The following is a 26366-nucleotide window of genomic DNA, read 5'->3' on the forward strand; positions in this document are numbered from 1 at the left end:
ACACAAGGAGTTATGCAATGGGACACATAGCAAAGCATGCTAAAATTTCCTTCCCGTCCTTCCTTCTCTCCTACTGCCACCACTCCACAATGGCCCTCAGTGCCACACTGCTGGGCTTCATGCTACTTTGTCACTGTCTTTTTGTCTCTTTCCCAACACTCTTCTCTCCCCTCATCCTCTCTGCTAGGTTCAGCCACCACAGGAAACCGAAGCTGGTCTCTATCACCTTTTTCCTTTTGGGAAGCAGCTCTCTGGAATAATTTCTCTTCTTTACAAAGATTATGGGAGCTACAAAGCTCAATAAATGGTAGCTAATCCTCTGGAGCCGCCCTTGTCCAGGTGCTGCAAGGTGCTCAAAACTCGGCTGGTCCTTGGACATTATGAAACCTCCCGTTCTGTTTCTCTTGGTGCTCAGAATGGGCCAGCGTTTTTGATGCCAGGCAAGTGCAGTACCACTGAGCTACACCCCCAACCCTGAACGTACTTTCTCAAGCTTAGCTACTATTACTGTGGCAATGGGAATGGGGAGCCCAGTGTGTAGGACTTAGACATGATCCATCAAGACGAGCTGCCAATAACTTCGGTCCAGGTGCCATGGAAAGTCACCTTAGAGTAGATAATCTTTGACTTGCCTCAGAACTTTAGAATGCTCCCCTTAAAGTGTGCAAATGTAAGGTGAAAGGTAAGAGGACATATTACAGCCTAACAGCTCTGCTGTTCCTAATATTCCCTTAGTGGGCGAAGGAGATGAGTAAATATGTATTTAGTGGGAGAAGGAACCTTGTCTTAGTCTGTTCTTAGATCTGTAACAAAATACAGCAGTCGCCTCTTATCCATGGCTTCAGTTACCTGCAATTTCAGTTACCCATGGTCAACCATAGTCCAAAAATATTAAATGGAAAATTCCAGAAATAAACAATTCTTAAGTTTTAAGTTGTGCATCATTGTGAATGAAACCCTATGCCCTCTGCTCTGTCCACACATAATCATCCCTTCGTCCATTATATCCCTGCTGGATATTTGACACACCCGTCAGTCCTTAATTTCGGCTATCAGATTGACTGTCCTTGTAGAATGTGTTTAAGTAATCTTTATTTTACTTAATAATGGTCCCGAAGCTCAAGAGTAGTGGTGCTGTCAATTTTATGATAGTGTATTGTTATAGTCATTCTATCTTATATTAGTCATTGTTGTTACTATCTTGCTGTGCCTAATTTATAAGTGAAAGTTAATCACAGGTATGTATGCATAGGCAAAAACAGTATATATAGGGTTTGATCCTATCTGCAGCTTCTGGTGTCTACTTGGGGATTTTGAAATGCATCACTTATAGATAAGGGGGGGCTACTCCACTCCAGATGAGTAATATATAAACAACAGAAATGTATTGCTCACAGTTTTGAAGGCTGAGAAGTCCAAGATCAAAGTGGCAGAGAAGGCAAAAGGGGCAAATGTTTCCTCACATCTGTTTTTTCTTTTTTTTATTGTTTATTCATTTATTCATATGTGTATACATTGTTTGGGCAATCTCTCCCCCTGTGTCTCCCTCCCCCCATCCCTTCCTCCTCCCCCCATCCCCCTTGCTGCCAGGTAGAACCTGTTCTGCCCTCTTCTCCAGTTTTGTTGGTGGAAGAGAAGACATAAGCAATAATATGAAAGACATAGCATTTTTGCTAGTTGAGATAAGGATAGCTATACAGAGAGATTCCTAGCATTGCTTCCATGCACATGTGTGTTACAACCTGAATTGGTTCATATCTACCAGACCTCTTCACTACTTCCCATAGTGGCCTTTGTCAGTTTAAGATTACTATATTAGCCCCTCTGCAGCCTCACATCTGTTTTATACTTGGATTCATTTCATTTCATTTCATTTCATTTATTTATTTAAATTTTTGCAGTACTGGGTACTGGTTTGAACCCAGGTCCTTGTGCTTGCTCTACCACTTGAGCCATGCCCCCAGCCCTCACCTCTCTTTTATAAAGTCACTAATCTCATTCCTATGAGGGCTGTGTCCTCATGACTTCATCACCTCTTAGAGGTCCTACCTCTTGATACTATCACATTGGTGAGTAAGTTTCAGTCCGTAAATTTTGGAGGCGCACTAACATTCAAATCCTAGCACTCATCTTGGATCTTGGAAAGAAAAAGACTGGGAGCTTACCCTTCCATTTTGACTCTGTGTCACCAAGACCTCTCTGTTAGATTCTGAAGGTCCTCATGGAATCTGTAGACAAGGCAGAAAACAGTGCAAAGAGGGTGTCACCCTGACGAAAGACACCTGGGCCAGTAGCGGCAGGGACCAGGGGCAGGTGGAGGTGGAGAAGGAGGGTGGAGAAGGGTCCTGATCTCTACCTGGGTCTGGCAGCCTCTCTGGACAGAAGCAGATCACCAAAGCCATGGCGAAGCAGTGAGCTGTGGAATCTGCAGCTCTGTCCAGTGGCAGGTAGCTTGGAACTGCACCATGCCAGTCTATCCATCTGAAGGAGGCCCATGAATATGTTGAGAATCTTCTGTTTGCACCCCCAGCACCAGTGGATGGCTGGGATAAGTCCAGAGCTCACTCACACCTATGGGTCAGAAGTGACCAACCAATGCAAGACAGACATCAGGGCCTGGCATTTCTTCCTCTGCCCCAGTGGTCATTCCTCCGTGGGGAGAACCAGTCAGCTGGTGGATGACACTTGGGAGCCTATGCTCAGAGAAGAGCATGGTGGTGGCTGTGTTCTCTGCCACCTGGTCTGTCATAGTTCACTCTGCCTTCTTCTCAGTACTTGAAATAGCTTTAAAAAATGGAAAATAGAGGTTCAGAAATGAAGCCTTCCTTTTCATTTTTCGCAGCTGGATGCTGTAGAATGAGGAGTTTCTGAGCATTAGGTCTTGTGGTTGGGTATAGTTTTATTTACACCCTATCTTCTGCAAACATACTATGAACTAGTATGAACTAAACATAGTATGAACTAAAGGTTTGTGTCCCCCAAAATTTACATGTTGCAATCATAATCCCCAATATGATCACACTAGGAAGTGAGTGGGACTAGCCCCCTTGTGAAAAGGACCCCAGAGAGCATTGTGACCCACCACCTCTGCCATCTGAGGACACAGTGAGAAGACCACATACAAGCCAGAAAGCAGGCTTTTAACACACACCAAATCCACCAGTTCCTTGATCTTGGTCTTTTAGCACCCTGAGCTCTAAAAGAAATGTGTGTTGTTTAAGCCATCTTGTGGCAGTCCAAACTGATGAGAACCCACAAACTCTAGAGTCTAGCAAACACAAATCCTCCCCTTCCTGGGCAGAAGGGACAAGGTGGACCTGCTTGACTATTTCACCTGTGACTGCTACAATACCTGTCAGAACATAAACAGAGCACCAGCAATGGGCACAGTCATAGCCCCACCCTTCTACTGCCCACACCTTTCCCCTCTTGAGCATTGTCAAGGGCGGTGCAAAGAAAGCAGACTACCTGTGCCCTACCCAAGCATGCAGGACACACAGACCACATTGAGCAGAGTTGGAGAAAGAGCCACCTGGAGATGAATCAACTCTGGTCTGAATCCTCCACAGACTGTGTGTCCTTGGAGAAGTTACTCGACATCTCTGAGCCTTGGGTTCCTCGAAGGTAAAGTGGAACTGACAGTGAATGCACCTCCCAGAACTGTTGGGAGGATTAAGTGTGCTAACAGGTCCTCAGCAAATCACACTCTGCCTGTGGTGGCAGCTCAGAGGCTGTGTGTGATAACCTGGAAACCAGGGGGAGCTCCTGGGAGTCAGAGGTATTTATGTCCCAGACTCCCTGACATCCACCCCTCCACCATCCATATTTCACTGTAGCTGCTGAAGGCATGCTCAGACAGAAGCTTCTCCGTCCAAGACACTCTCTGTAAACAGTTTACATCCTCCACTGCTCTTCAGGAGGGGCCCCAGCAGAAGCCCCCAGGAAGAAGCCATCAGCTCATCCCCCCAAGTGCCTGCCTTTCTGCTCAGGATAAATTTTGAGAGATGGAAGGCCAGCTAACAGCAATTCACAGCAGCACTTCAGCACCTGATGGGTTTCCCACAGGGACCCGAGGCCTCAGCCCAGAGCAGCTGGTGAGAACGGGAAGGAAGGGCTCCCCTGATTCCTCCTCGTGGATGCCATGCTCCAAAGCAGAACTTGACAGAGCACCTTCCAGGCTTTCCCAAGTCCATAGAAGGACATGTAAGAAAATTGAAAAACATTTTCCCTCGCCACTTCCCCCTTCCCCGGTCTCCCTCCCATGTCCTCCCTGTCCTTTCTTTTTCTGTTCTCATCTAACACCAAAAGCTTTTTCAAATTAACGTGTTGCCAACCACCTCCCAAAGAATGCTATTTCCCTTACCCCCCCCCAAAAAGATTATTCTAATAATAATTTTGAAGCAGAAAGTTCAAGACCAAGGTAATAAATACTTTTTTTTTAAACTTTTTTTTGAATGAAGAATTATCATGTTTGTGGAAAAATGTGAACAACCACTGTGCATAGGATAAATACTTCTGTTCTCACTTGTTTCCCCTAATCCCATTCCCCATAAGTGACCGTCACTAAACATTTTGGCATGCATCCTTCCAGACCTTTCTGACTTGATCACTTAAATAACAGCTGTCCAGTGGTTACTTACAATGCTCTGGCAGTGTGCTAGGTGCCAGGGACCAGTGGCAAATACACAGAACTCATTTGCATATACAATAACACGTGAGTGTGTTATTGTATATATGGGTAAAAGTAGGATACTGTTTTTCACTAAATATTATCTCAGAGTCGTTTTTCATGTTAGTTTGTAGAAATAATAATGTAAATGTTTATGGGTTTTTTTTTTTTTGGCAGTGCTAGGATTTGAACTCAGGGCTTATGTTTGCAAGACAGGCACTCTACCACTTGAGCCATAACTCCAGGCCTTTTTGGTTTTGTTATTTTTCAAATAGGGTCTCACGTTTATGTCCAGGTTGGCCCGGACAGTCTGGGATTACAGAAGTGTACCTTGTCCTAAATATTTATGATAAAAATACAGCTACATTGTATTCTGTTGTAAAGATACACCAAAATCTGTATTTCCTGTATTGTGGTTCTGAATAATATAAAACAAGCTCTTTGCTTATAGAATGTGGAAAAACCAGCTTCAAGTGTAGTACTTGAACAGAACTTGGCGGTCTGGATGGGGACACTCTAGGGCCTGTCCCCTGTGTGAGGATGGAGAGCCAACTGCATGGGCTGGTTTGGCCTTGCTCCTGCATTTCTTCAACAGGCAAACAAGTCCAGCACAGGAGCCTGGCCGGTGGCATAGCTGAGTTCACACCTTGTCCCCCTGACTCCAGAGCTCCTGCAGGCAGGATCCCGTCATCCTCTGCTGCCCTCAAAGTCCCCCGAATGTGGATTATGCATACACATTGCTGTGGCCTCGCCCTGCCTCCAACATCCACTCTGTGCAATAAATTCTGTAGGCTACTAACTAAACAATAGGGAGGGGAGGGAGGGGGAGAAAATGAATTTAGGTAATGAAATGGGAAACCAGAGGACTCTGTGTGTGTGTCTGTGTGTGTCTGTGTGTGTACATGTGCACAGGTGCAGGGAAGGGGCGGCAAACACTGGTGTTTTAAGCAGTTAGGGGAGATGAAGAAGCTCTTGCCTCATGTTCCTCCGATTATTTGCCCCTGTCTCCTCTTGTGAAGCTGCTAATGAATAAGCAGTGTCAGCTCCCTGAGACACCTTCCCGGGCTCTCGGTAACCCAGGGCTGGGGCAATTCCTTGCAGTGTCTTAGCTGAGTGGCGAACCCAGAAATGCAGCCTAATTGGTCCTGGCTCTTTCTAGTGAATGAAGGAGGTTTCTGTTTTAAGAAATAAGTGACTTCTCAGCTGTTGATTCACTGCCCACAGGGAGAGCGCAGGCTTCCTCGCCTCGGTGGAGATTTGCATACAACTTCCACTTCCTGCTTCAGAGCCTGTTCTACAACTTACCTGGGCCTGGAGAGGGCAAAGGAGGCCGAGAGCGACCCAAGGTGGAGAAAGGAGAACAGAGATTTCGACCACCTCCCTCAGGCCATCTGTCTGTCCGTAGAGGATCTCACTAAGGTAAGTGATCGTGGTGCCTGCCTCATCTGATTTCCTAACCATTGACCTATCTTCCAACATACTATTTTTCCCATGGCTGAAATGTTCTGCCCCTACTTTCCTCCATCCTCGTTCCCCATGTTTAACTTGTGTGTCTGGAGACCAGCTAGGGCTGAGAAAATGACAAAGTTTGCAGCAAGAATGTGTTGCTGGTTTAGTGTTTCACACAGGCGAGCACAGTTAACTCTTTGAGGAGAGCTGGCACACACACACACCGGTGTGTCTCTGAGCTGGATGGGCACCATTTGTTTGAGTATTTAGTGTCCCTACCGGTTTTGATCAAGAATCCCGGCCTCTTTTCTCCATCCAGAGCCCGGGATGGTGAGGATTACGGAATTGGCTTCCAGCCCCAGAACACGTCAGTGGCAGAGTGGGAAAGAATTCTCAATTTTCTCTTCTAGTTTCACAAAGGGAAAGAAAATCAACAGTGAATTCTTGAGCCTGGAAGTCCCCCTCAGCTCTTGGTGTGAACCTCACAGCCCCTTACCACAGCCCTCCACTTCTCCCAGCTGGATGGAGCCTTGGGGACACAAGGGGAGAAACACACTTGATCTTAGAAGCCGATCAAGTTTCTTGGACTTCCAGGTTCAAGGTGGTCTCTTAGAATAGGAAGTTTTTTTTTTTTTTTTTTAAGAAGTAGGAAGAAAGGGCTAGAGGAATGACTCAATAGGCAGGTGCTCTCACCTGCCTTGCAAGCATGAGGCCCTGAGTTCAAACTCCAGTAACACACACACACACACACACACACACACACAAGATAAAAAGAAAGAAAAGAAAAAGAAAAATAAGAGGAAAGAGACCAAGTAAATAATTTAAAAAGAGGACAGGAAACTTGGTTCCAAGTTCGCACTCCCCTTTGTGTGGTTCCATCTCTTAGGCAATTCACTTTGGCTACCCTAGGCCCGGATTTCTTCATCAATAAAGTGTGTGTGCTAGCCATGGTTATTTCTAAATTCCTTTCTAACAAAACAAGGCTAGGGTAGCCCCAGAGGGGCAGCTGTAATCTTCCAAGACTTGTTTTGTTTACTGATTGTTACACATACAAATTTTACCTCCGCTACTGGATGGTTAGCCCCCCTTGAGGAGAGAGACTTTTCCAGCCCCCAGGATACTCTCCAATGCCTGGTAGGCACTCAGGCTCCTTCCCCGTAAAGCTTCTTGATTTCTGTTTCCCTCATCTGTTCTCCAGGCCAAAGGTAAAGCAGCCAGAGCAAGAGGTTGGGGAAGGCTGGGCAGCCGCAGTTCTGCGGGAGAGCTGCCTAGAATTGAGGCATCATTTTTGGCTCTTCTCACCAGATAGGAAGAAACAGGGGATTTCTTGAATTAGTTCATATCCATTTGGGTTACCCAGGAAGCATCACCCAATGAGTCTGCTCACAGAGTCAAGGCAGGCCAGAGAATTGGCAGGCAAGGCCGGCTCCAGAAGCCAGTGGCTGACTTAGCTGGAGCTGGAAAGCTGTCTGTCCTGGCAGAAGCAGTCAGTGTGTGGGGCCTTTAATGGGAGGGGAAAGGAAACAGTGAAACACATCCTGCTAGGATGGTGCTACCATGTAAGGGTGCTGGCTCTGATTAGACTCATTAGATGGCAGTTGCACTGAGCCCTTAACCTTTTCCAAACCGCTGCTTAAAAAAAAATTGTTATTGTTTCTTTTGGGCAATGACTTGTTGGTCTAGTGCCAACAGGCACAGGCTGGCTGGGATGGGCTGACTCAGGGCTTTTGATACTGCTAAAGTTTCTGTGGGATATCAAGGCCCTCTTACAGTCTTGTGGTGTTTCTAGATGTTTCTCTGTATGTCTCTGGAATGAGAGAACAAGAAATTTCAACATGGTTCACCTATGTTTGTTCTCGATTGTATTTTCAAATCACGAATGCATCATTATCTGAATCAGGCAACTGTTGTTCAGTTGCCAGCCTCGCTTTGATCCAGAAAGGCCCCAGCGCAGCCATTCTTAATCTGGTGCTGCTGCTCCAAATCACTCCACAACGAGCAGTAGGAGATGGATGATGTGTGGGGTGGGCTAACGGAGTGAGGTCTGGCTAATGTGACAAGATGGTGGAGAAAAAGCTTCCTAACTCATGGATTCTCATTTTCAGAGGGTGCAAAGACAGAAAGTGTTAAAGCCTGCTTCTCCCAGGATTAGGGAGTGAGTGACTTTCAAATGCTTTGAAAATTACAAGAGGAGGAGAAAGTCGTATTTGCAGCCATCCTTTAACAAGCATTCAGCAAGATAGATTATGGTAAGGTAGTTTGTCTAAATTAAATCAATGTTTTACACATTGCAGAGTAGGAATCTCAGATAGTTCCTGAATTCAAGTCATTTTTCTGCCACAGGCAGTTTTAGATTTGCCTTTAAAAGCATTCATATTTGAATTGCAGGCAACTGCTACAGCCAAAAAGGACCCTGATGAGGCACATTAAACTTTAAATTCCTTTCAGATCCAACCAAATGACCCCTAATGTTTAATCACATTTCCTTATCAAAACAATCCAGCAGGCCTTCCGTGAGAAAGCATCTAAGGACTGGAATCAACCGCTGCCCCTCTGGGCCTCTCTTGTTTCTCCCCAATGCATTGTCTCCAAGATATTTTTAGTTCGTGAAACCCAGGCTATCCTTTCCCGCTCACTCAGACATTCCTTGTCTCGTGTCCAGCAGGCCTCCTAGAGCCCACAAGTGCTGGGGCTGACTGCTCCCCTCACTCTACGCATGTGTGTGACTCAGAGGTGGGCGCAGACCTTCCTGGAGACCCTAGGAAGGGTGGCCTTTATCCATGTGGTGGTCCTTAGAGCTGTGCCAGTTTGGCCTGGTTCCCTGATGAAGCAGCTACAATCTAGTTATCTGGGAGGGATGGAACTAACTGGAGCTCCCCCGCGTGCATACCCTTCTCTAACACCCCCAGACAGAGGCTGCCAAGACCCTGGCAGCCCCCCTCAGCTCTAGAGAAACTTGACTGTCCTCCATGCATTGTTCTGTGCCCGGGGGCCTGTGCTTTTCCCTCTTCTTCCAGAGTCAACAGGTCCCTGTCCCATCCCAGGACTCTCCTCCCACTCTGAGCTATCTGCACCTTTCCTGCTACTGGCTCAGCCTGTACCTCTCGCCTCTTCCCTCTCTTCGTTCTTTCCCTCTCCTTCCAGTTGACCACTCTCATACCTGTAATCCCCACAAATTACAAGTTAAATAGGTCTCTTTCCTATACCAATAATAGGCAGATAAATTTTCTCCAGGGCTAACCGATTTCCTTCCTTCTCTCTCTTTCCGTATTCATGTCCTTTTTCCATCCCTTCCTCTCCCTCACTCTGAGGCCTGGACTCAGTCAGGGATTACAAATGTGGCCTTAGAAAAACCATCTTATCTGGGAAAATGAGACCACAAATGTCCTGGGCCTCTTTGAGGCTGTTCTCTAAGAGTTTATTAGCAGCTTCAATGTGGGAGAGTCAGTCACTCAGAGGATCCCAGCGACAGCGTCACCAAGCCCCACGTGAGCCTTCCTTTGCAGGGTTATATCTAGGTCCAGGAAATGTCCCATGTCTCCAGGACACACACTAGTCCTCTGGCAGACCCAGTGGAAGAACTTCTGTCAGAGAAATTCTGCAAGTAAAGGTGGAAGCATTTGTTCACTGGGAGTTTAAACCTGAGCCAAACAATTCGCTTCGATCAACCTCCCACTGAGCAAACCAACATTAGGAAAGTTTGCATGGATCTGGGCAATGAAAAAAGAACACTCATGACTTTACAAATTTTTTTAAATCCATGTTTTTTAGATACATAAAAAATTACTATATGAGGACTGAAATAAATCTATAATTGGAAGTATCTGATTCAAATTGGATCTGAGGATCCTCCAAACTGTAAGTTTATGTATTAATTTCTTCACCCTGAAATATTCACGTGCCTGTCCCTAGAACTCTTCAATCCTATTGGCAACCAAAAAATGCTATGAAAGAAAGAGAAAGAAGAAAGAAAGAAAAAAGAAAAAAGGGGGAGGGAAAGAAGGAAGGGAGGGAGGGAGTGTGGGAGGGAGGGAAAAAAGAAGAAAGGAAGAGGAAAAAAATATCCAAGCAGCTGGTGCACACCCAGCCTTGATTACTTAGGAGCTGCTAACTCGGCTTATTAATTACTCAGGCTGCTCGCTTCCTGCCCTTCCTCTGTTCCTTGCTATGCTATTTGTCTTTTTCCAGGGACATAACACCTTCATTAAGTCCCATCCGTCCTTGCCTCAGAGGCATCCCCTGGAAGGTATCCCCTCTCTAGCTGCATTGCCATTTATCATCACCCTTTGTTTGTGCTCTGTCAACCAGTTTTCAATTTATTTTGAATTCAGCTTATGATTAAAATTTAATGAGATCCAATCAAGTGCTTTTCTCCAATCAAGATGCCTCTGCCGTCTCATCCGTAGATCTATTGTAATGGCATGGAGCAAGGCCACAAGGCTTCCAGCCTGGCGATACTTCACAGAACACAGGTGGCATGTGTCCATGCCCCTTACTGTCAAGGTGAATGAGTCTGAGCATATTTATTCCAGAAACTTCTAGGGGTTCTGTGGCTCTCTCACTCCTTTCTCCTATACCAGTCAGTGTAAGCAGTTCAATACACAGGCTCTGGGGCTGAAGTGCTTGGATTTGAATCCCAGCTCTGCTACTTACTGACTGTGTGACCTTTGAGAAAGTTCCTTAGCCACCCTGTGCCTCAGTTTCCCCATCTATAAAATGGGGAAAATAATAGTATCTGTCAACTAGGGTCACTGTGAGGGCTAAATCAGTAATATGTATACATTTGGAATTGTATTTCTCACACAGGAACTATTTAATAATTACTAATAAATATTGCTAACAAAGGATTAAGTTTCTTAAGTAGATCCATTTCATTAGGTTTGTATCTTGATATGTCAGCATAATCTTTATCAGCTGATGGTAAGCTATAGTCCTCAGGCCAAAGGTATCCCATGAGCTCTTTTTATTATTGTTGTTGTTGTACTAGAGTACATTATGACATTTACCAAAGTTCTTACAATATATCATAGCTGAATTCACCCCCTCCATCAGTCTCTTTTATCCCCCTTCCTCCTTCCTGGAACAGTTTCCACAGGTCTCTTTCCATTTTCATACATGAGTACATACATTTCTACCATATTCACCCATGAGTTCTTTTTGCTAAGAATAATTTTTATCTTTTAAAGGGTTGGGGCTTTTTGTTTTGTTTTGTTTTTTAAGGCAGAATGTGAGACAGCAACAGCACGTGGCCCATAATGCGTAAATATTTCCTATTTGGGCCTTTGTAGGAAAGTTTGCCAACCCCTAATCTCTAATGTCTTTGTGGAAAGAGTTTGGAGACCTACAGCCTACATTTGCATTCACCAATCACTTGTTTATGACTTTGGACAAACTACTTTATGTGTACCACTCAGCCTTTGGAAAATAGGAATGGCAAAATGGTACCTCTCATCCTATCTCTGGCCCAGGCTTGTTTAAAAGACTAAATAAGATGATGCAAATCAAAAGTGCCAGAGATGACTCCCTATACACATTTTGGTTAAACAGATGCAGTCTCCATACATTAGGTTCGTATGAGAATGTTAGCACCTGGCATAAGACCAGGGGACGAAGTCTAGAAAAAAAGCGTTCCAAAGCCAAATTGCTCATTGCAGGAAAAATGCTAATATCCGTTGTTTTTAGAGCTTGATATGGGACAAACTCTACAAGCCCTTTATATTTTTTTCCAGCCTCATAATGCCCCTATGGAAGAAGTGTTGCTAGTGCCTCAATTTTTGCAGATGAGAAAAATGATGCTCAGAGAAGTGAAGTAATTTAGTCAAGTTCATGCTTCTATGCCCGCAGCACAGAAAGAACTGAAATCTGGGGTGTCTGAATCCAGAGCGTATGCATTTAAGTACTATGAATATTCTCCCACCCTAGAAATAGGTGTTGGCTCAGAGTAAGATCATCTGGGGGGCAGAGCCACAGTTAACTGTGGGGATGGCGTCTGTTAACCAGTGTTCTAAGAGAGTCTTGCTTTCCACAACAGCCAGAGTAGGGTCTGATGGACCTGTAAAAGGAAGATAGGTATGATAGGGAGGAGGGACAGGGGAGGAAGATTTTGATAAACCATGAGAACAGAAAGGTGATGTTTGAAGACTTGCAGATTCTGCTTTGAGACACTAATAATTTAATGCAGAATGTGCTAGAACAGGAGAAAGATGCCGGGAATAGACCTGGGCAGAATTGGAGGCAGTTCAAGGAGGTTGACTGAGCTGTGTACAGAAATAGGTGTGTTGGGGGGGGAAGGGATGGGAATTTCCGTGAATGGGATGCCAGGGGTCCATTGTCACAGGATTGTCAAGGCTGCTGACATCTGGGTAAGATCTTATCTGCAAAGCCAGGCTGCTGGGGTGGGGTAGGGTGGAAGGAGCTAGGAGAAAGGTTTTAGGCCTGAAGAGGAAAAAAGGAAACTAAAGGTAAGGCTTGGGGAGAGATAGAGAAACTGACACAAAGATGAGAAGAAAGAAGTAGGAGATGGGAAAGGCATCAGAATCCAAGAGCTGGAGCCATAGCTCGCAGAGCAAAGAGTGAAGGGAACGCAGGAAAGAAGAGCTACCTCTGACTTTGGGGTCAGATGGGAAGGAGTGTGAGCGTGAACTGGACTCTGCACAACTGTGGCAGTTGGTTCAGTGTCCCTGCAACAAGCCTCTCTTGGTAGTTCCTGCCCAGCGGTGCTACCCTGGGCAAACATCCTCACCCTCTGTCCAGTAGTGTTTTGTGTCCTAAGGTCATGTTCACTCTCTCCTGGAGCCTCGTGCTCTTCAGTCACATTGGCTCTCAATGTATAAGCATCCAAAGTAATGATGGAGCTGTTCCTTTCCATTTCTAACAGCTAGACCTGTCCTAGGTATAAAACACAACAGGTATAAACTGTTCTGGAAAGGAAATCTTCCTCCTGCTCCCTTCACACTCAACCTGTTTCTTCCCAGAGATGGATTTCTTTCATCATACAAAGGGCCCCACGCTGTTCTGAACTTTATTATTATTATTTTTTAACTTAACAATAAATCTTGAGCTACTTCTACTACAGTTCATACAGCACTTCCTTGTTCTTATTTAAAAAGAGAGAGAATCCGTAGCTGGGCTCTGGTGGCTCATGCCTATAATCCTAGCTACTCAAGAGGCAGAGATCAGGAGAATCAGGGTTCAGCCTGGGCAAATAGTTGGCAAGATCCTATTTTGAAAAAAAAAACAATCCATCACAAAAAAGGGCTGGCAGAATGACTCAAGTATAGACCCTGAATTCAAGCCCCAGTACCAAATACACACAAAAAAAGAGAGACAGTCTTTATAATTCAGATACACGACAGTTTTAAAATTCAGAACTTTTTGGTCACATGGGTCATTTCTAGTCTTTGCTAGGCTACATCGCCTATCTTCATAGCCTATTCATTTCACACAATGTGCACCTGTGTCTATAGAGGAAGTTTTTAGCAGTAATTCAAGGGGCATATGTTTTTAAAATTCCAGTAATTATTGCTGAACTATAGAGATTTCACTCCCCTTGGGAAAGCAGGAATAAAGCCGATTGCCTAAGAGACTTCAACAAAAATCTATGGCCCTCCCTCCTGCTAAATGTGTGGCCTGGGCATCTGCACTGGGAACCTCAGAAGGGGACTCAGCTAGAAATGCTCTCCAGGGCCAAGGGCAATTGTCCTCTCTGCCTGACAGGCCTCTGCTTCTCACTGGCTTCCTGAGGCTGACTTGAGCCTAAGACTGTGCAGGTGCTGCGGGCACTGGGGCTCCCAGGTCCTGGCTGGTGTCTCTTCTGTCCACTCGGGGGTCAAGTGCTTTCTCCCAAGGCCTGGTGTAACCACACTAGGTTACAATCACATGGACAGCATATAGAGTTGGCCTGAAGGAAACAGAAAAAAAAAAATGGAGACGGTGAGCAAGTGGTGAGATGCTGAGTGATTTTTTTAAAGTATATTATTTTTAAAATATTTTATTAAAGACAAAACAGAAACTGAATCTCTGACAAAACCCACTAGTCTACACGTGGCTCTCTGGCATGCATTTCTGTATAAGTGTTCTCTGTGACTGCCGGGGAGGGTTGGCAGGGTTGACCATGCTCTGCCAGTTCTGGCAGGGGCCAGGGCTGTGTGGGACCCGTGTCCGCAGATGCACAAACAGACCAGCTTTTCCTGGCATGGACCCTTTATTCAGCAAGTGAGGGTTGGGGGTCAACCCTGTCCATAGGTGGGATCTTCTAGGTATGGCCAGGCCTAGACACCTGGTGGGCATTTAATAAATATTTGTGAGAGTGAGAAAGAGAGGAAGGGGGAGGGGTCACTCATATGGCATTGTTTTAAGAACCCTGAGGACTTGGCCCATCAGATACTCCCTGTTGGCGATCATGGAGCCTGACAGCTACACAGATCTGTTTCAGCTTTAATCTAGACACCAATCATTTGCTCATTCAGCAAATCTTTACCAAATACTTACTAGTGGCAAGAGAGTTTTAAGTACTGAGAACATAACTGCAAAAAGAATAGTCAACAACCATGTCCTCATGAAGTTCATATTCTGGAAAGAAGGAAGAGGCAGCAAACAAGGAATCTGTTAGATACTTGTATTTATAATACACATTTGGAGCCTAGCACCGTTGGCTTATGCTGTACTCCTAGCTACTCAGGAGGCAGAGATCAGGAGGACTGAGGTTTGAAGCCAACCCAGGGCAAATAGTTCATGAGACCCTCTCTCAAAAAAACCCATCACAAAAAGGGCTGGTGGACTGGCTCAAGGTGTAGGCCCTGAGCTCAAACTCCAGTATGGCAAAAAAAATAATAATATACTTTTGGGTAGTATATAAAATGGTGATAATTGCCAGAGAAGAAGGAGAAGCAGGGAAGGGGATGGGAGTGAGGAGAGAGTGTAAAAATTTTAGAGAGGGTACCAAGAGAAGCCTCACTGAGAAAGTGACAGCTGAGGAAAGACCTGAAAGAGAAGGGACGCATGCGTGCAGCTGTGTGGGGGAAGAATATTCTAAGAAGCTGAAGGAAAAAGTGCAAAGGCCCCGGAGTAGGGCCTGTCTTTCCCATGTTTGTTTTCTCTCTTGAGCTGTATCACAAACAACTTGGAGACAGCAATAATGTTGTATTTGTCTTTAGAAGTCACTATGATCACTTTTTACTGCATAGCCTCACTGTATAGCCTTTTGTATCATTTGTAGACATTTAAAAAGTAAAGCAATTTTAATTGAGCTTAGGACTCACAAGTGGGATACACTGCATGGAGCTGGACACATAGTAGGTTTCAGGAATTATTTGCTGTTTGCATAAATTCTTTTGGCAGTTCTGGTGTTTGAACTTGGCCTTTCACTTGCTAGGCAGGTTATCTACCACTTGAGCAATGCCCCCAGTCCTTTTCACTTTGGTTATTTTTGAAATAGGGTCCTGCTTTATGCTTGGTCCTGCCTGAGCTGTGATCCTCCTATTTATACTTCTCTCATAGCTGGGATGACAGGCATGCACCACAGCACCCAGTTTGTATTTGTTGAGATACGGTTTCAGGAATATTTTTGCCCAGGCTGACCACTAACCACAATCCTCCTCATCTCTGCCTCCCAAGTAACTAGGATTATAGGCTAGAGCCACCATGCCTGGCCTGACAGTGATATATTTAAAACACCAGGGCCCAGTTTGCTTTTGCAGTGATTATTAATCCTACAGTTTCACCAAGAAGATATTTACTGCCATGCCAGATTTATGTACTGTCATCTGTTCCTTTTCAGAACAGTTTTATGTACTCATAGAATGGACCTCATATTTCCAGTCATGTGAGAGGATCACACTTTTACCTTGCTTATTAGCTTTCCCAAAGTCCCTAGAAGGCCCCTCAGCTAGGAGAGTCAAGGTTGCAACTCATTTTTCAGTGGGAAGTATTGTGCAGGTATTCCCATTTGGAAACCCGGGGAGAACAGAAATGGCTGTATCTGAAGTGCCTGCAGTTGGAGCAATGGAAATGACTCACATGACAGGGACAAATTGATAGAATTTAGTCTTCTTGTCAGTTGGCTTCCATCCGCCCCTCCTTGCACTCTCATTCAGCTGTGGGCTTACAGATGCGTGCCGGGAACACACAATGCTCAGCCACCCTGAGAAAACACTTTTGTTTCCTGGCCAGCTAAAGAGCAATTTCATAGCTGTGGACAAATTGTAAGGAAGAAAGAAAACAATGGTGAGCATTTTTAAATAAGAAAAAGTCAAAATCTTTATATTTTTTGGTAGGTTTTTACTCACTTTTGAGTTCCAACCAATTTAGATGGTGAGGTCTCTTTTCTGCAGAGCCAAAGGGCAAGGGCCACACACAGCCTGGAAAGGAGACAGACAGGAAGGGAAAGACAGAAGGGAGAGGGAGGACCAGCCAGGAATTAGAAGCCGGGAAACGGGGCAAGGGTTGTTGGTCAGCAAATGGGTAAGTGTGATACCGAGTGGGATGAGAGAAGTGCCAAAGAACACTCACTTGCAGGGAGTGGCCAGGTAGCTTTCTATAGGCAGTGATTCCTTTTGTTCTGTTTGTGGCCCAGGCTGCTCTGGAACTTCTGAGTTCAAGTGAACCTTCCACCTTAGCCTCCCAAGTACCTGGGACTACAGCTCCACCATGCCTGGTTTTCTATAGGCAGTTAACAACATGGCTCAGGGGTTAGAGGTGTAGGTCAGTGGTAGAGTGTCCATCTTCTATGTGCAAGGCCTTGGATTCCATCTCTAGCACTGCAGGAAAAAGAAAAAAGATACATCTGGTAGCAAACAGCTGGCCCCACCTCTGCGGAGGGGGCATTTTAAAATGCATGCTGTCCTGTTCCTATTGGGTTGGGTACAGGGCATAAGAGAAAGTGAGTTCATGTTCTTCAAAAGCTGACTTAGAACAATAATTTATGTCCTCTGTGACTTCAGGCACAGTAAGCCCTCAGTAAACATTTGTGATTGAAATGCTGCATAGATCCAAAGCAGAATTAAAAATCCACACACATTCCTTTTTCTCTCCAGTATTTGAAATGTGCTATGTACAAAGGCCTTGCCTAGTCTAAACCTCGGGGGATTTTTTTTTTTTTTTTGCATTCTTGCTCTTTTGTGACACCTGCTCTGTAGCCTTCTGTAAATCTCCAACCCTAGCCCACCCGGCAGCCTTTCCCAGGCCTGCCCACCACATCCCTTAGAGCCAGGCTTCGCTTAGACCAATTAATGGTAAGTGGAGGGAAGTTTTCTTTCTCATTCTCTTAGGTTGATTAAGAGTTCTATTGTTACAGATAAAAGCAATATGGCGTAGAGTGTGGGCTCTGCTCTGTGGGGCCGAGGGCCACTTTAGCAAGCCTTTGGTTGTGGTTATGGCTACCTTCATTACAAGCTCAGTGCCCAGAGGGAATTAAGTCCTCCAAATGACCTAAAGTTGTTAAACGAAAAATGTCATTATGACCTCTTTTCAATGTGTTTAAACTTGTGCTTTCTTTTTCTGAAAAAAATTTTATTGATTTTTAATTAAGCAATAGTCAAACGGAGGAAAAATTTTCAAGTTCAAAAGGTAAAACTCTCCCTCCTCTTTCTCTCCCCCAGCCTGGTTCACCCTCAAAGGAAGCCAGTGTATCAGTGTCTGTGTATCTGCAGGCGTTTCACACGTAGACAGGCAGATAGGCACATGCAAGCATATGCGTACACATCCCCTCTCCTTAACACAAAACAGCGCATGGTGTACCTAGTGGTCTGCACCCTGCCTTTTCTTCTTGACACCTTAACAATGTGTCTTAGAGATCATTCTGTACAGTGACTGAGATTTATTTCATCGCGAATTCCAAAGCAGCCGACATTGTGATAATTTCTCTCTCCTTAATACTTGGCAGTTGCTTTTCATCCATGTTTTCCCCTTGCTGGTGAATGACTTCTACCACAGGGTGACTTCGAGTCACATTCTTTGAACTGCCTTCCACATAAAATATCTTAATAAGCACTAGTGCCTTTGCCTGGAGGATAAGTAAACAACTTTATGTGATTGGGGCCCTGCAAGCGAAGTGGTGTCACACCACTGTTAATTTAAACCACATCCTGAATGAGGTCCCTTAAGGTCAAAGTGAGGACTCCAAGCATTGATCTGTCTTCTGAGGCCATGGCATGTTTTCTCTTGTTCCAGCACACTAGAATGAACCGAAGCATTCCTGTGGAGGTTGATGAATCAGAACCATACCCAAGTCAGTTGCTGAAATCTATTACAGAATATTCCCTGGAAGAGGAATCAGAACCACCTGCTCCAAATACAAGGAACATGGCACCCAACAGCTTGTCTGCACCCCAAGCCCTTTCCTATACCTCAGGAGACTTTTCTCAGGTCCACCCTTCCCTGAAACTTGCAAATCACCAGTGGCCTGTGTCCCAGCAGGTCACCTGCCTGCGTGCCAAAGTTCTGGAGGAAAGTGAAGACAGTTTCTTCAGGAGGCACCCAGACCAGGGCAAAGATCTACCCTCGGGCTCCTCTGCAGCCAGCAGGCCTGAGTCTGAGTCTGTGGTTGGAGCCCTTCCTCCAGAGCATCAGTTCTCATTTATGGATGAACGTAATCGGTGGCTGGGATCTCAGCTTTCAGCAGCTTCACCTGACACTGGCCAAGACTCAGACAAATCAGATCAAAGTTTACCTGCCTTAGCAGACTCCTCGGACAGTGGCCAACAGATGGTGCCCCAGCCCCAACCCCACAGGAACCGAGCAGATCTGCCGACAACAGACACTGGGTACGATTCCCAGCCCCAAGATGTCCTGGGCATCAGGCAGTTGGAAAGACCCCTGCCCCTCACCTCTGTGTGTTACCCCCCGGACCTCCCCAGACCTCTGAGGTCTAGGGAGTTCCCTCAGTTTGAATTTCAGAGGTACCCAGTGTGTGCACAGGTGCTGCCACCCAACCCTTCCCCACAGGCTCCGTGGAACTATCAGTACCATTATCCTGGAGGGCCCGATCACCAGGTGCCATGTAAGTGAACTTTGCCACCTCTGGACAATCTGGGCTGGGTGACTGAGGAAGCAAGGGCTTACATCAGTGCCCTGCAGCATGAGATCAGCAGTCAGGTCAGAAGACAGGGAGGATGTTGGTTTTTACAGGGCTTTTCCATGTGTGGTTGGATTTGCAAGGGACCTTAAGAAAATGCTTTTCCTTTGTCCAAAGCCTGTCTCACTTGGAACCTCTTTCTCTAGGAAACTTCTCTGTCAGTCTGGGTTATTTTACCTAAAACCTGCCAAGATGCAGGGAGATGACCCAAATGATTTTTAGAAAACTTATTTGTTATTCTAATTCTTGGGCTCTGGCTTCTTCCTTATCTTCGTGCTTCTTCCCTATCTTAGACTTGGCAACAAAAGTGGGTGGGGATGTGGACTCCACTGCCTGCTCTAAGTGCCCAGTCCCAGGACGGGTGTGGTGGTGAATTCCCATAAGTATGACTCACTGAGAACCGAACCTTGCTGAGCCCAGAGTTGGGTTTGTTTCTCAGTGATTTCCAGGTTCAAAGTGAGTAATTTGTGAGTGTAATACCATCAAGTACTTTTAACATTTTACTATCTGCACTAGCTTTCTGTCTTAACAGTAATATTTGGTCACATCCTCCCAGTTGGAATATGCCCACAAATTCAAAAAAGAAAAGTATTTGTATTTCCATCACCCAAATATAATTCTTTATTAGGGTTTTGATATATATACTTCTAGTGTTTTTTCTGTTGCATATATACATTTAATATAAAATTAAAGTAATTTTCAGTGACATTAAATGTACTTCTTCCAGCATCATTTCAAAATGCTGCATTTATATTTCATTATATAGATTTACTAAATTGTATAAACCTACTCTGTATTGTCGGGCATTTAAATAATGTCCAGTTTTCTGATTCAATAAGCAATGCTATAGCAAACACCATGTCCATAAGTTTTTATCTGCATCTCTGATTAACTCCTTAGATAAGTGTGCAGAAAGGTGAATACTAAGTCAAAGGCTTCGTGACACTAAGTCTCAAGCAGTTGCCATTATGTAATGAACAGGAGAAAGCCTCATCATGATAGCATTGACTCAGTACAATAAAGAGGATCCCAGGAAAGTCTTCCACTGGAAAGTATTTTTCCTGTTGAAGACTGAAGTGGCACCATCAGCAATCCAGTCTTTGGAAGTAATCATTGTCTTTTTAAAGGCAGACAGGCCCAACTGGGAATACTTCCATTCCTCATACCTCAAGACCTGCTTCCTTTCAGCAGTTCACCTTCCCCTTGTTCTCTGTATTATTTCCTTTATGACAGGGCTGGAAGGGGGATGTTTAGGATCCTAGGAGCAGAGAGAGGTGATGAAAGGCAGACAGGAGAGAACTTGGCAGGAGATGGGAATAATTCTCAGAAGATACATGCACAGTCAACATGCATATGAAACCAAGCTCAACATCACTAGTTTAAGAAATGCAAAAACTTTAAATAACTTTTCCATAATTAAGGGTGCAAAAATAAAAAATTTCAGACAACACCTGGTGTTGGTGGCATTATAGGACACTGAATACTCGTACACTCTTGGTAGTAGTGTATGTTGGTATAATTCTGGAAGGCAGTTTGAAAACTTTATCAAGACTTTATCAAAACTTTACATGTGCTCCCTTTGGCCAGCCATCTTACTTGTAGCAATCTAATCTATAGAAGCATTAGCAAACATAAAAATACACAAATAAGGATATTTATTAAAACATTGTGGTATTAAAGCAAAAATGAAAACAATTGCAGTGCCTATCAATAAGGGGCCAAGTAAGTATAGATGGTCCCTGACTTAAGATTTTTTGACTGAAGGATGGTGTGAAATCAATAGGCATTCAGTAGAAACAGAAGTGACCACAGCTCATCGACGGAATCACAAGGGTAAACAAGCTATCTCTCCAGTGTACTGTGTTGGGAAGATGGTGGTGTTGTGCAGGCTTGATGAGTTGCATTTTTTACTTGGGATTTTCAATTTATAATAGGAATATTGGGACATAGCCCCCATCATAAGTTGAGAAATACCTATAATTTATGATTTAGTTATGCAATGGTGTACTTGGCCCCTGTTGCATAGCATAAAATAGTGTACACATTCTGATGTAAAAAGGATTAACTTGAAAAGCAAGATGCAGTGTTGATCCCATGCATGTTTACTTTTTGAAAACTATGTTTATATATACATTTAAAAGTCCAGAAGGATCGCACCAACTGTTAACAGTGATGAGAGCTGGGAGAGCGCAGGGAATTAAAAGGAGACAAGGATATTTTCCTTCTAACTTTATATATGTTTGTTAAATTTTTATAGCAAACATTACTTCTATAATTAAAAAAATAAGAAAAAGCTGAGAAGAGGAAAGTAAGAGTGCATAAAAGGTGAGCTTGCCCTTGTTCACCCTGAAAATAGGTTGACTTTGGCTCCCAAGGGCATTTAATCACAGGAAAGATGTCAGGGTGGCCCAACACTTATGGTTTTTCTGTAGGGAACTGCACAGAATATTAATGAGGCACCTAGCAGCAAGGACTCCCAGGAAGGTTTGCTGTAAGGAATAAATGAGGTAATACGTTAAAGGCACTAGAAAAGTGGCTGGCTGCTAGTAAGACCTCAATACTAGCAGTTTTTAGTTATTGTTATTTTTAAATGGATCCTGCAGCCCAGCCCTTCAGATTGTGCTTCTGCTTCCAGCTCCCTCTCACTGGCACAGATTTTAAGCATTCAGGGCAGGTATATAAATGCTGAGTTTCATGTCAGGGCTATAACTGCACTTAATTGCCAACAAAACCACTTCAAAAGAGCTATTCACCTGAGGGATGCTTGTGCAGTTGGAAACCATGGCTACGTGGTTCTACTCGGCTTTAGAAGAGCATTACTTCCTTGCCTGTTAATGAATATATAAATAAATAATGATCACCATGCAAATGGCATATCTTTAGCTTTTTGTAAGTTAAAGCAAAATTGGTTACTGGTCACCCTTTTCATGCTAAAAAAAAAAAAAAGTTTTCAAAGCAGATGAAATAAAAAACAGAATAGCCTACATTTTCTCCTCTCCCCCACTCCTGGGAAGAAGTCAGCCTCTTCTTCCTCAGAACCTTGCCACTGAAGGTCACCAGAATGGAGTCCATAGCTGTGTAATCAAATAAAGTCCATGATGCAGATATTCTGGGGGCAGGGGACAGGAATTAAGTCTAAGTCTAGTAAGCAGTTATTTTATTATAAAATTCTTGCTTTCTCTACCAAGGAGACAGAATAAAATAAAGCTGTGGGTACATGCCTACAATTGCTCTCATGACCCCCCTTCCCCAAAAAATCAAGTGATTATTTGTGTGCCAGAATGCATGTACAATTAAAGTAAGGAGAAAATAAACCAGATGGAAGAAATGATAATGAAAGGAGTTGCCTTACTAGAGCCACAGCTGCTTACAGCTGTGAAAGTTCCTGTAACAGTTTATGTTGGCCATTTTGTTTCCTGGCATTTTATTATGATGTTTTTTGACAACTTGAAAATCAAATTTTATTTTCTCTCACATAAGCTTTTTTTAATACCATTCTTAATAAGGAAGAAAAATGTTGAATGTTTTCACTGATAGATGGAAAAACCTCGTTTAGGATTTGGTTTGCAAATTCCCAGTGGTAAAAGCCTAGTAATATGAAGACTGTGTACTCAGGCCAAGAGGATCACAAGATTGACAAATAACATGCAGTACTGGGTGCCCACATGTGATGATTGTGCAAGATTTCCATCTTTGTGGGATGATCAAGACCGCCCCACAACTGAGGAGTTACCATGTTAAGGAATCATCTGTCTATCACATCACCCACCTTCCATCTCCTACAGAGTAAACTCTCTTGCTGGAATTTTAGGCACTGGGAACAAATCTGTAGGAAACTGTTTTTGAGCACTGATTCTCAAGTAGGTCGTGGCTGCTGACTTGTGAGCTTCCCTTTCTCACACACTAACTAGTGTAGGTTTGTGTTTTAAAACAGACACCCACAGACACACAGATTTTTCTCTCTTCCTCTCTCCATTTATTATGAGCTGTTCAAGAGAACTGTATCCTATTTATCTTTGTTCATCAAGTGCCTAGGAGTACAGGGACTATAAATATTTGTTGAATGAATAAAAAGAAATCTGTTCCTTACTTCCTGGGGAAAGGAGTGACCTCTAACCATGACAGAGTCTTTGTGATGTCAAGTCTTGGAAAGGCCATCTTTAATTGTCTGGTAGGGAAGAAAAGGAAGGAGAAAAATGAACTTGGAAACAGAACCTGTCCATTCATTTATAAATTTATTCAACCAATATATGTGAGATCATCGGCTAGGCACTGCATATATACTGGTGACTACAACACACACAGCCCTTGTCTTTGAGGAGTTTACAATCTACTGGGAGATAGAAAAGAAGTAGATATCTACACACAAAATTATTTATGCTATAAAGGAAATATTGGATATTGGAACAAATATTAATAGGCAGGCTGGCCAGAGAATGTCTCTTTGAAGAGATGAGCTGAAAACTAAGGATGAGAAGGTCAAGGAAGCAAGGAGCTTGGTGTCGATGAGGTACCAAAAGCAAGGCAGTGGGGCTGGAGGATGGTGGCAGGGACAGAATTGTATGCTAGAGGATGGAAGATGCAAGGGCCACAGTGAACAATTTGTATTCTACTTTGAGTTCAACTACTTTAGGAAAAATTGAACTCTATAACCTGAATGAGGAACCTAGACAGAACTCGGCAGGTAGCAAGCAATCTATAAATGTTAACCATTATTATAACATCCAACTAAACTACCAAAGGCTTGGCCATGATAATGCCACAGAAGAATTAAAACTTGTGCAATGAAAAAGATACTCATTTACCCAATAAAATATTTTTTATTTAGCAACTTTTCCACACAACTAGCCAAATTTCCAGATAAAACTAGTCAAGTTTCTTATAAAGGAAAACTTATTTTTCATTGACTCTGATATCCAATATTTCTTTGTTTAAAACAATAAGAGGGCAGCACAGAGAACTATGTGGTCAGTACCCTAATTTTAAAAATCAATGAGGTGAATCATTTTCATCTGTGCACATAAATTGGTGTAACTTTTTACCACAGGTAGCCATTTCAGAAATGAAAGTTACAGCTAATCAAACACTTAGCACACATGCCTTAGTGATTTTAATGACACGATTTGTTGCTATGAGACAAAAACATGTTGTGCGGGAAATAATCTGTTAGAAATCATATGACCTTGATTCAAAAGCTTTTGATTAACAGCACTAACATCCGCTTTCTGGAAAAGAAACAAACCCTATGATTAGACCTTGGTAGTCCTTTTAAAGCAAATAAAATGTTATTAGCCACTCATTAATGGATATGGAAAGCAAAAATGGCTCCAAACATTAAAAACTCCACTTGAGTTTATTTTCAGCCCCTACCTTGGAAAAGCTTTCAAGGCCACTGGCAGTTTCTCCTCTTTGACATTGTCCTTCTTGGAGGGAGACACTGATGAAAGAAAGAAAGAGAGAGGGAAGGGGAGGGAAAGAAAGAAAGAAAGAAAGAGAGAAAGAGAGCAAGAGAAAGAAAGAAAGAAAGAAAAAGAAAGAAAGAAAGAAAGAAAAAAAAGAAAGAAAGAAAGAAAGAAAGAAAGAAAGAAAGAAAGAAAGAAAGAAAGAAAGAAAGAAAGAAAGAAAGGAAGGAAGGGACAAGGACAGCAGATGAGAAGAAGGCAGTCTAGGACACCTGAGACCTAGCAAGCAGACCATGCAATCTGAAATGGCTTCTTTTCTGTGTTTAGGCTAGCTCTGTAATCATTCAGGCTGTTCTTTTGTTAAACATCGCCTGTGTGGCCATACCATGCTTGGTGACATCATGGCAAACAGCTATAGTCCCAGCTTTCAAAGAACTTACATTCTAGTAGGCAAGGCAGGCAACAATCTGACAAGTCACACTTTTACAAATTCCTGGTAAGGTGATGAGGAAATAAAACAGGGATGGAGAAGGTAACTGGGTGATATCTGAGCTGAGCCCTGAATGACAGGAATTAGGCTGTGGTGAGCTAATGCAAAAACATTCTGGGCAGAACAAGTGGCAACCTTGGGTCCCAGAGGTGGAGACCAGCTTGGGGTATTCAAGATGCAGCTGGGGCTTGGTGAGCTACTGAGTGGGTCATAGAGATGAGATCCAAAAGAGCAGAGTGATCGATCATAAGTGCAGTAGCTCTCCAGAGGGCTGGAGCTACAGCATGGCCCACTCACAGAAGTTTAAACTAAAAGCAGGGCTGGTCTCTGGCTGGTGACCTAATCGCAGTGGCATGTTTTATCCTTTCCTAGCTGGACCTACCCTGTTTTCCTGATACTCCCGCTGACAATCTGGACACCTTGGAATATATTCAGCCTGTCCTAAGAAGGCTGTAAAAGCAAAGCTTGTGTGGTAGATACTGTCTTGGACCCTTGTGGTCTCATGGTCCTGTCTCCCCGATCTTAGAGCTGCCCTCCAAGTCCTGGTCTCCTTAATCACCCAGGGGCTGGCATAGGCCCAGGCAGATACCTTTCTCCTCCTCCCCTTCTGTAAACTTCTATTAATTGCTGTGACCAGGCCTCAGTTAATAGCATGGCATGGATCATGGGTTAGAGCCGAGAGACAACTCATATTGGAGGGGCACAGTCACTTTTGCCAGAGAAAGTATGACAGGAAGGACCTAGCTGATGTCAGGGTCAAATAAGAGAAGAGACAAACTCCAGGAAGTCTGATCATACATGAGAAACTGGCTTGGGAACATGCCAGGGTCACCCAACCAAGTTTCCTGAGTCCAGACAGTGGGGACCTGAGGCAGTCACACTGGTGAACATGTGTATTATTTGTCCTCTGTTCTATACTTGAGGCCATCATTCCCCTGAATTTTCCCTTAAAAGTGTCAATGGCTCTTGACTGCTTATCAAACTAAGAATAAATTCTCAGCCACATTCTTACCCTCCCCATTCTGGTTCCGACCTACCTCACCTGTTGTTTTCTTGCTTACTTGCCAGTTTTATTTCAAGGCGTATCCCTGCGTGTATCCTACTACATGGCAGGCAAATCCGATCATTACTTTTACAATCAGAAAGAGAATTAAGACCTTTTTTTTAAAAAAAAAAAAAAAAAAAGAAGGTTCTTCTTGTCCTCATTAGTTACGCCCCCTGGATCACCATACTTCTTATGTGGACAGAGGTGGCAGTGCTTGGATCACAAGGAGGTGCCTGTGG

The 26366-nt window shown here is 43.9% G+C and overlaps 1 protein-coding gene across 5 annotated transcripts in view; it reads left to right on the top strand.

The window, feature by feature from the left end:
• The first annotated feature begins 5857 nt into the window (after window positions 1-5857).
• Window positions 5858-26366, top strand: part of Traf3ip2 (TRAF3 interacting protein 2) — a 38826-nt gene continuing 18317 nt past the window's right edge. For 2 of the 5 annotated variants that reach the window (XM_020177813.2, XM_074076625.1), the window contains exons 1-2: window positions 10520-10621; window positions 18287-19115. In XM_020177813.2, the coding sequence (XP_020033402.2) occupies window positions 10535-10621; window positions 18287-19115 (916 nt within the window). In that variant the 5' untranslated portion in view covers window positions 10520-10534. Of the gene's footprint in view, window positions 6089-8223; window positions 8368-9889; window positions 9977-10519; window positions 10622-18286; window positions 19116-26366 lie in introns of those variants that run through there. The other 3 variants (XM_074076616.1, XM_074076608.1, XM_074076598.1) reach the window with 3 other exon arrangements.

Source organism: Castor canadensis, chromosome 1, assembly GCF_047511655.1.
Source record: "Castor canadensis chromosome 1, mCasCan1.hap1v2, whole genome shotgun sequence".
Lineage (NCBI taxonomy): Eukaryota > Metazoa > Chordata > Mammalia > Rodentia > Castoridae > Castor > Castor canadensis.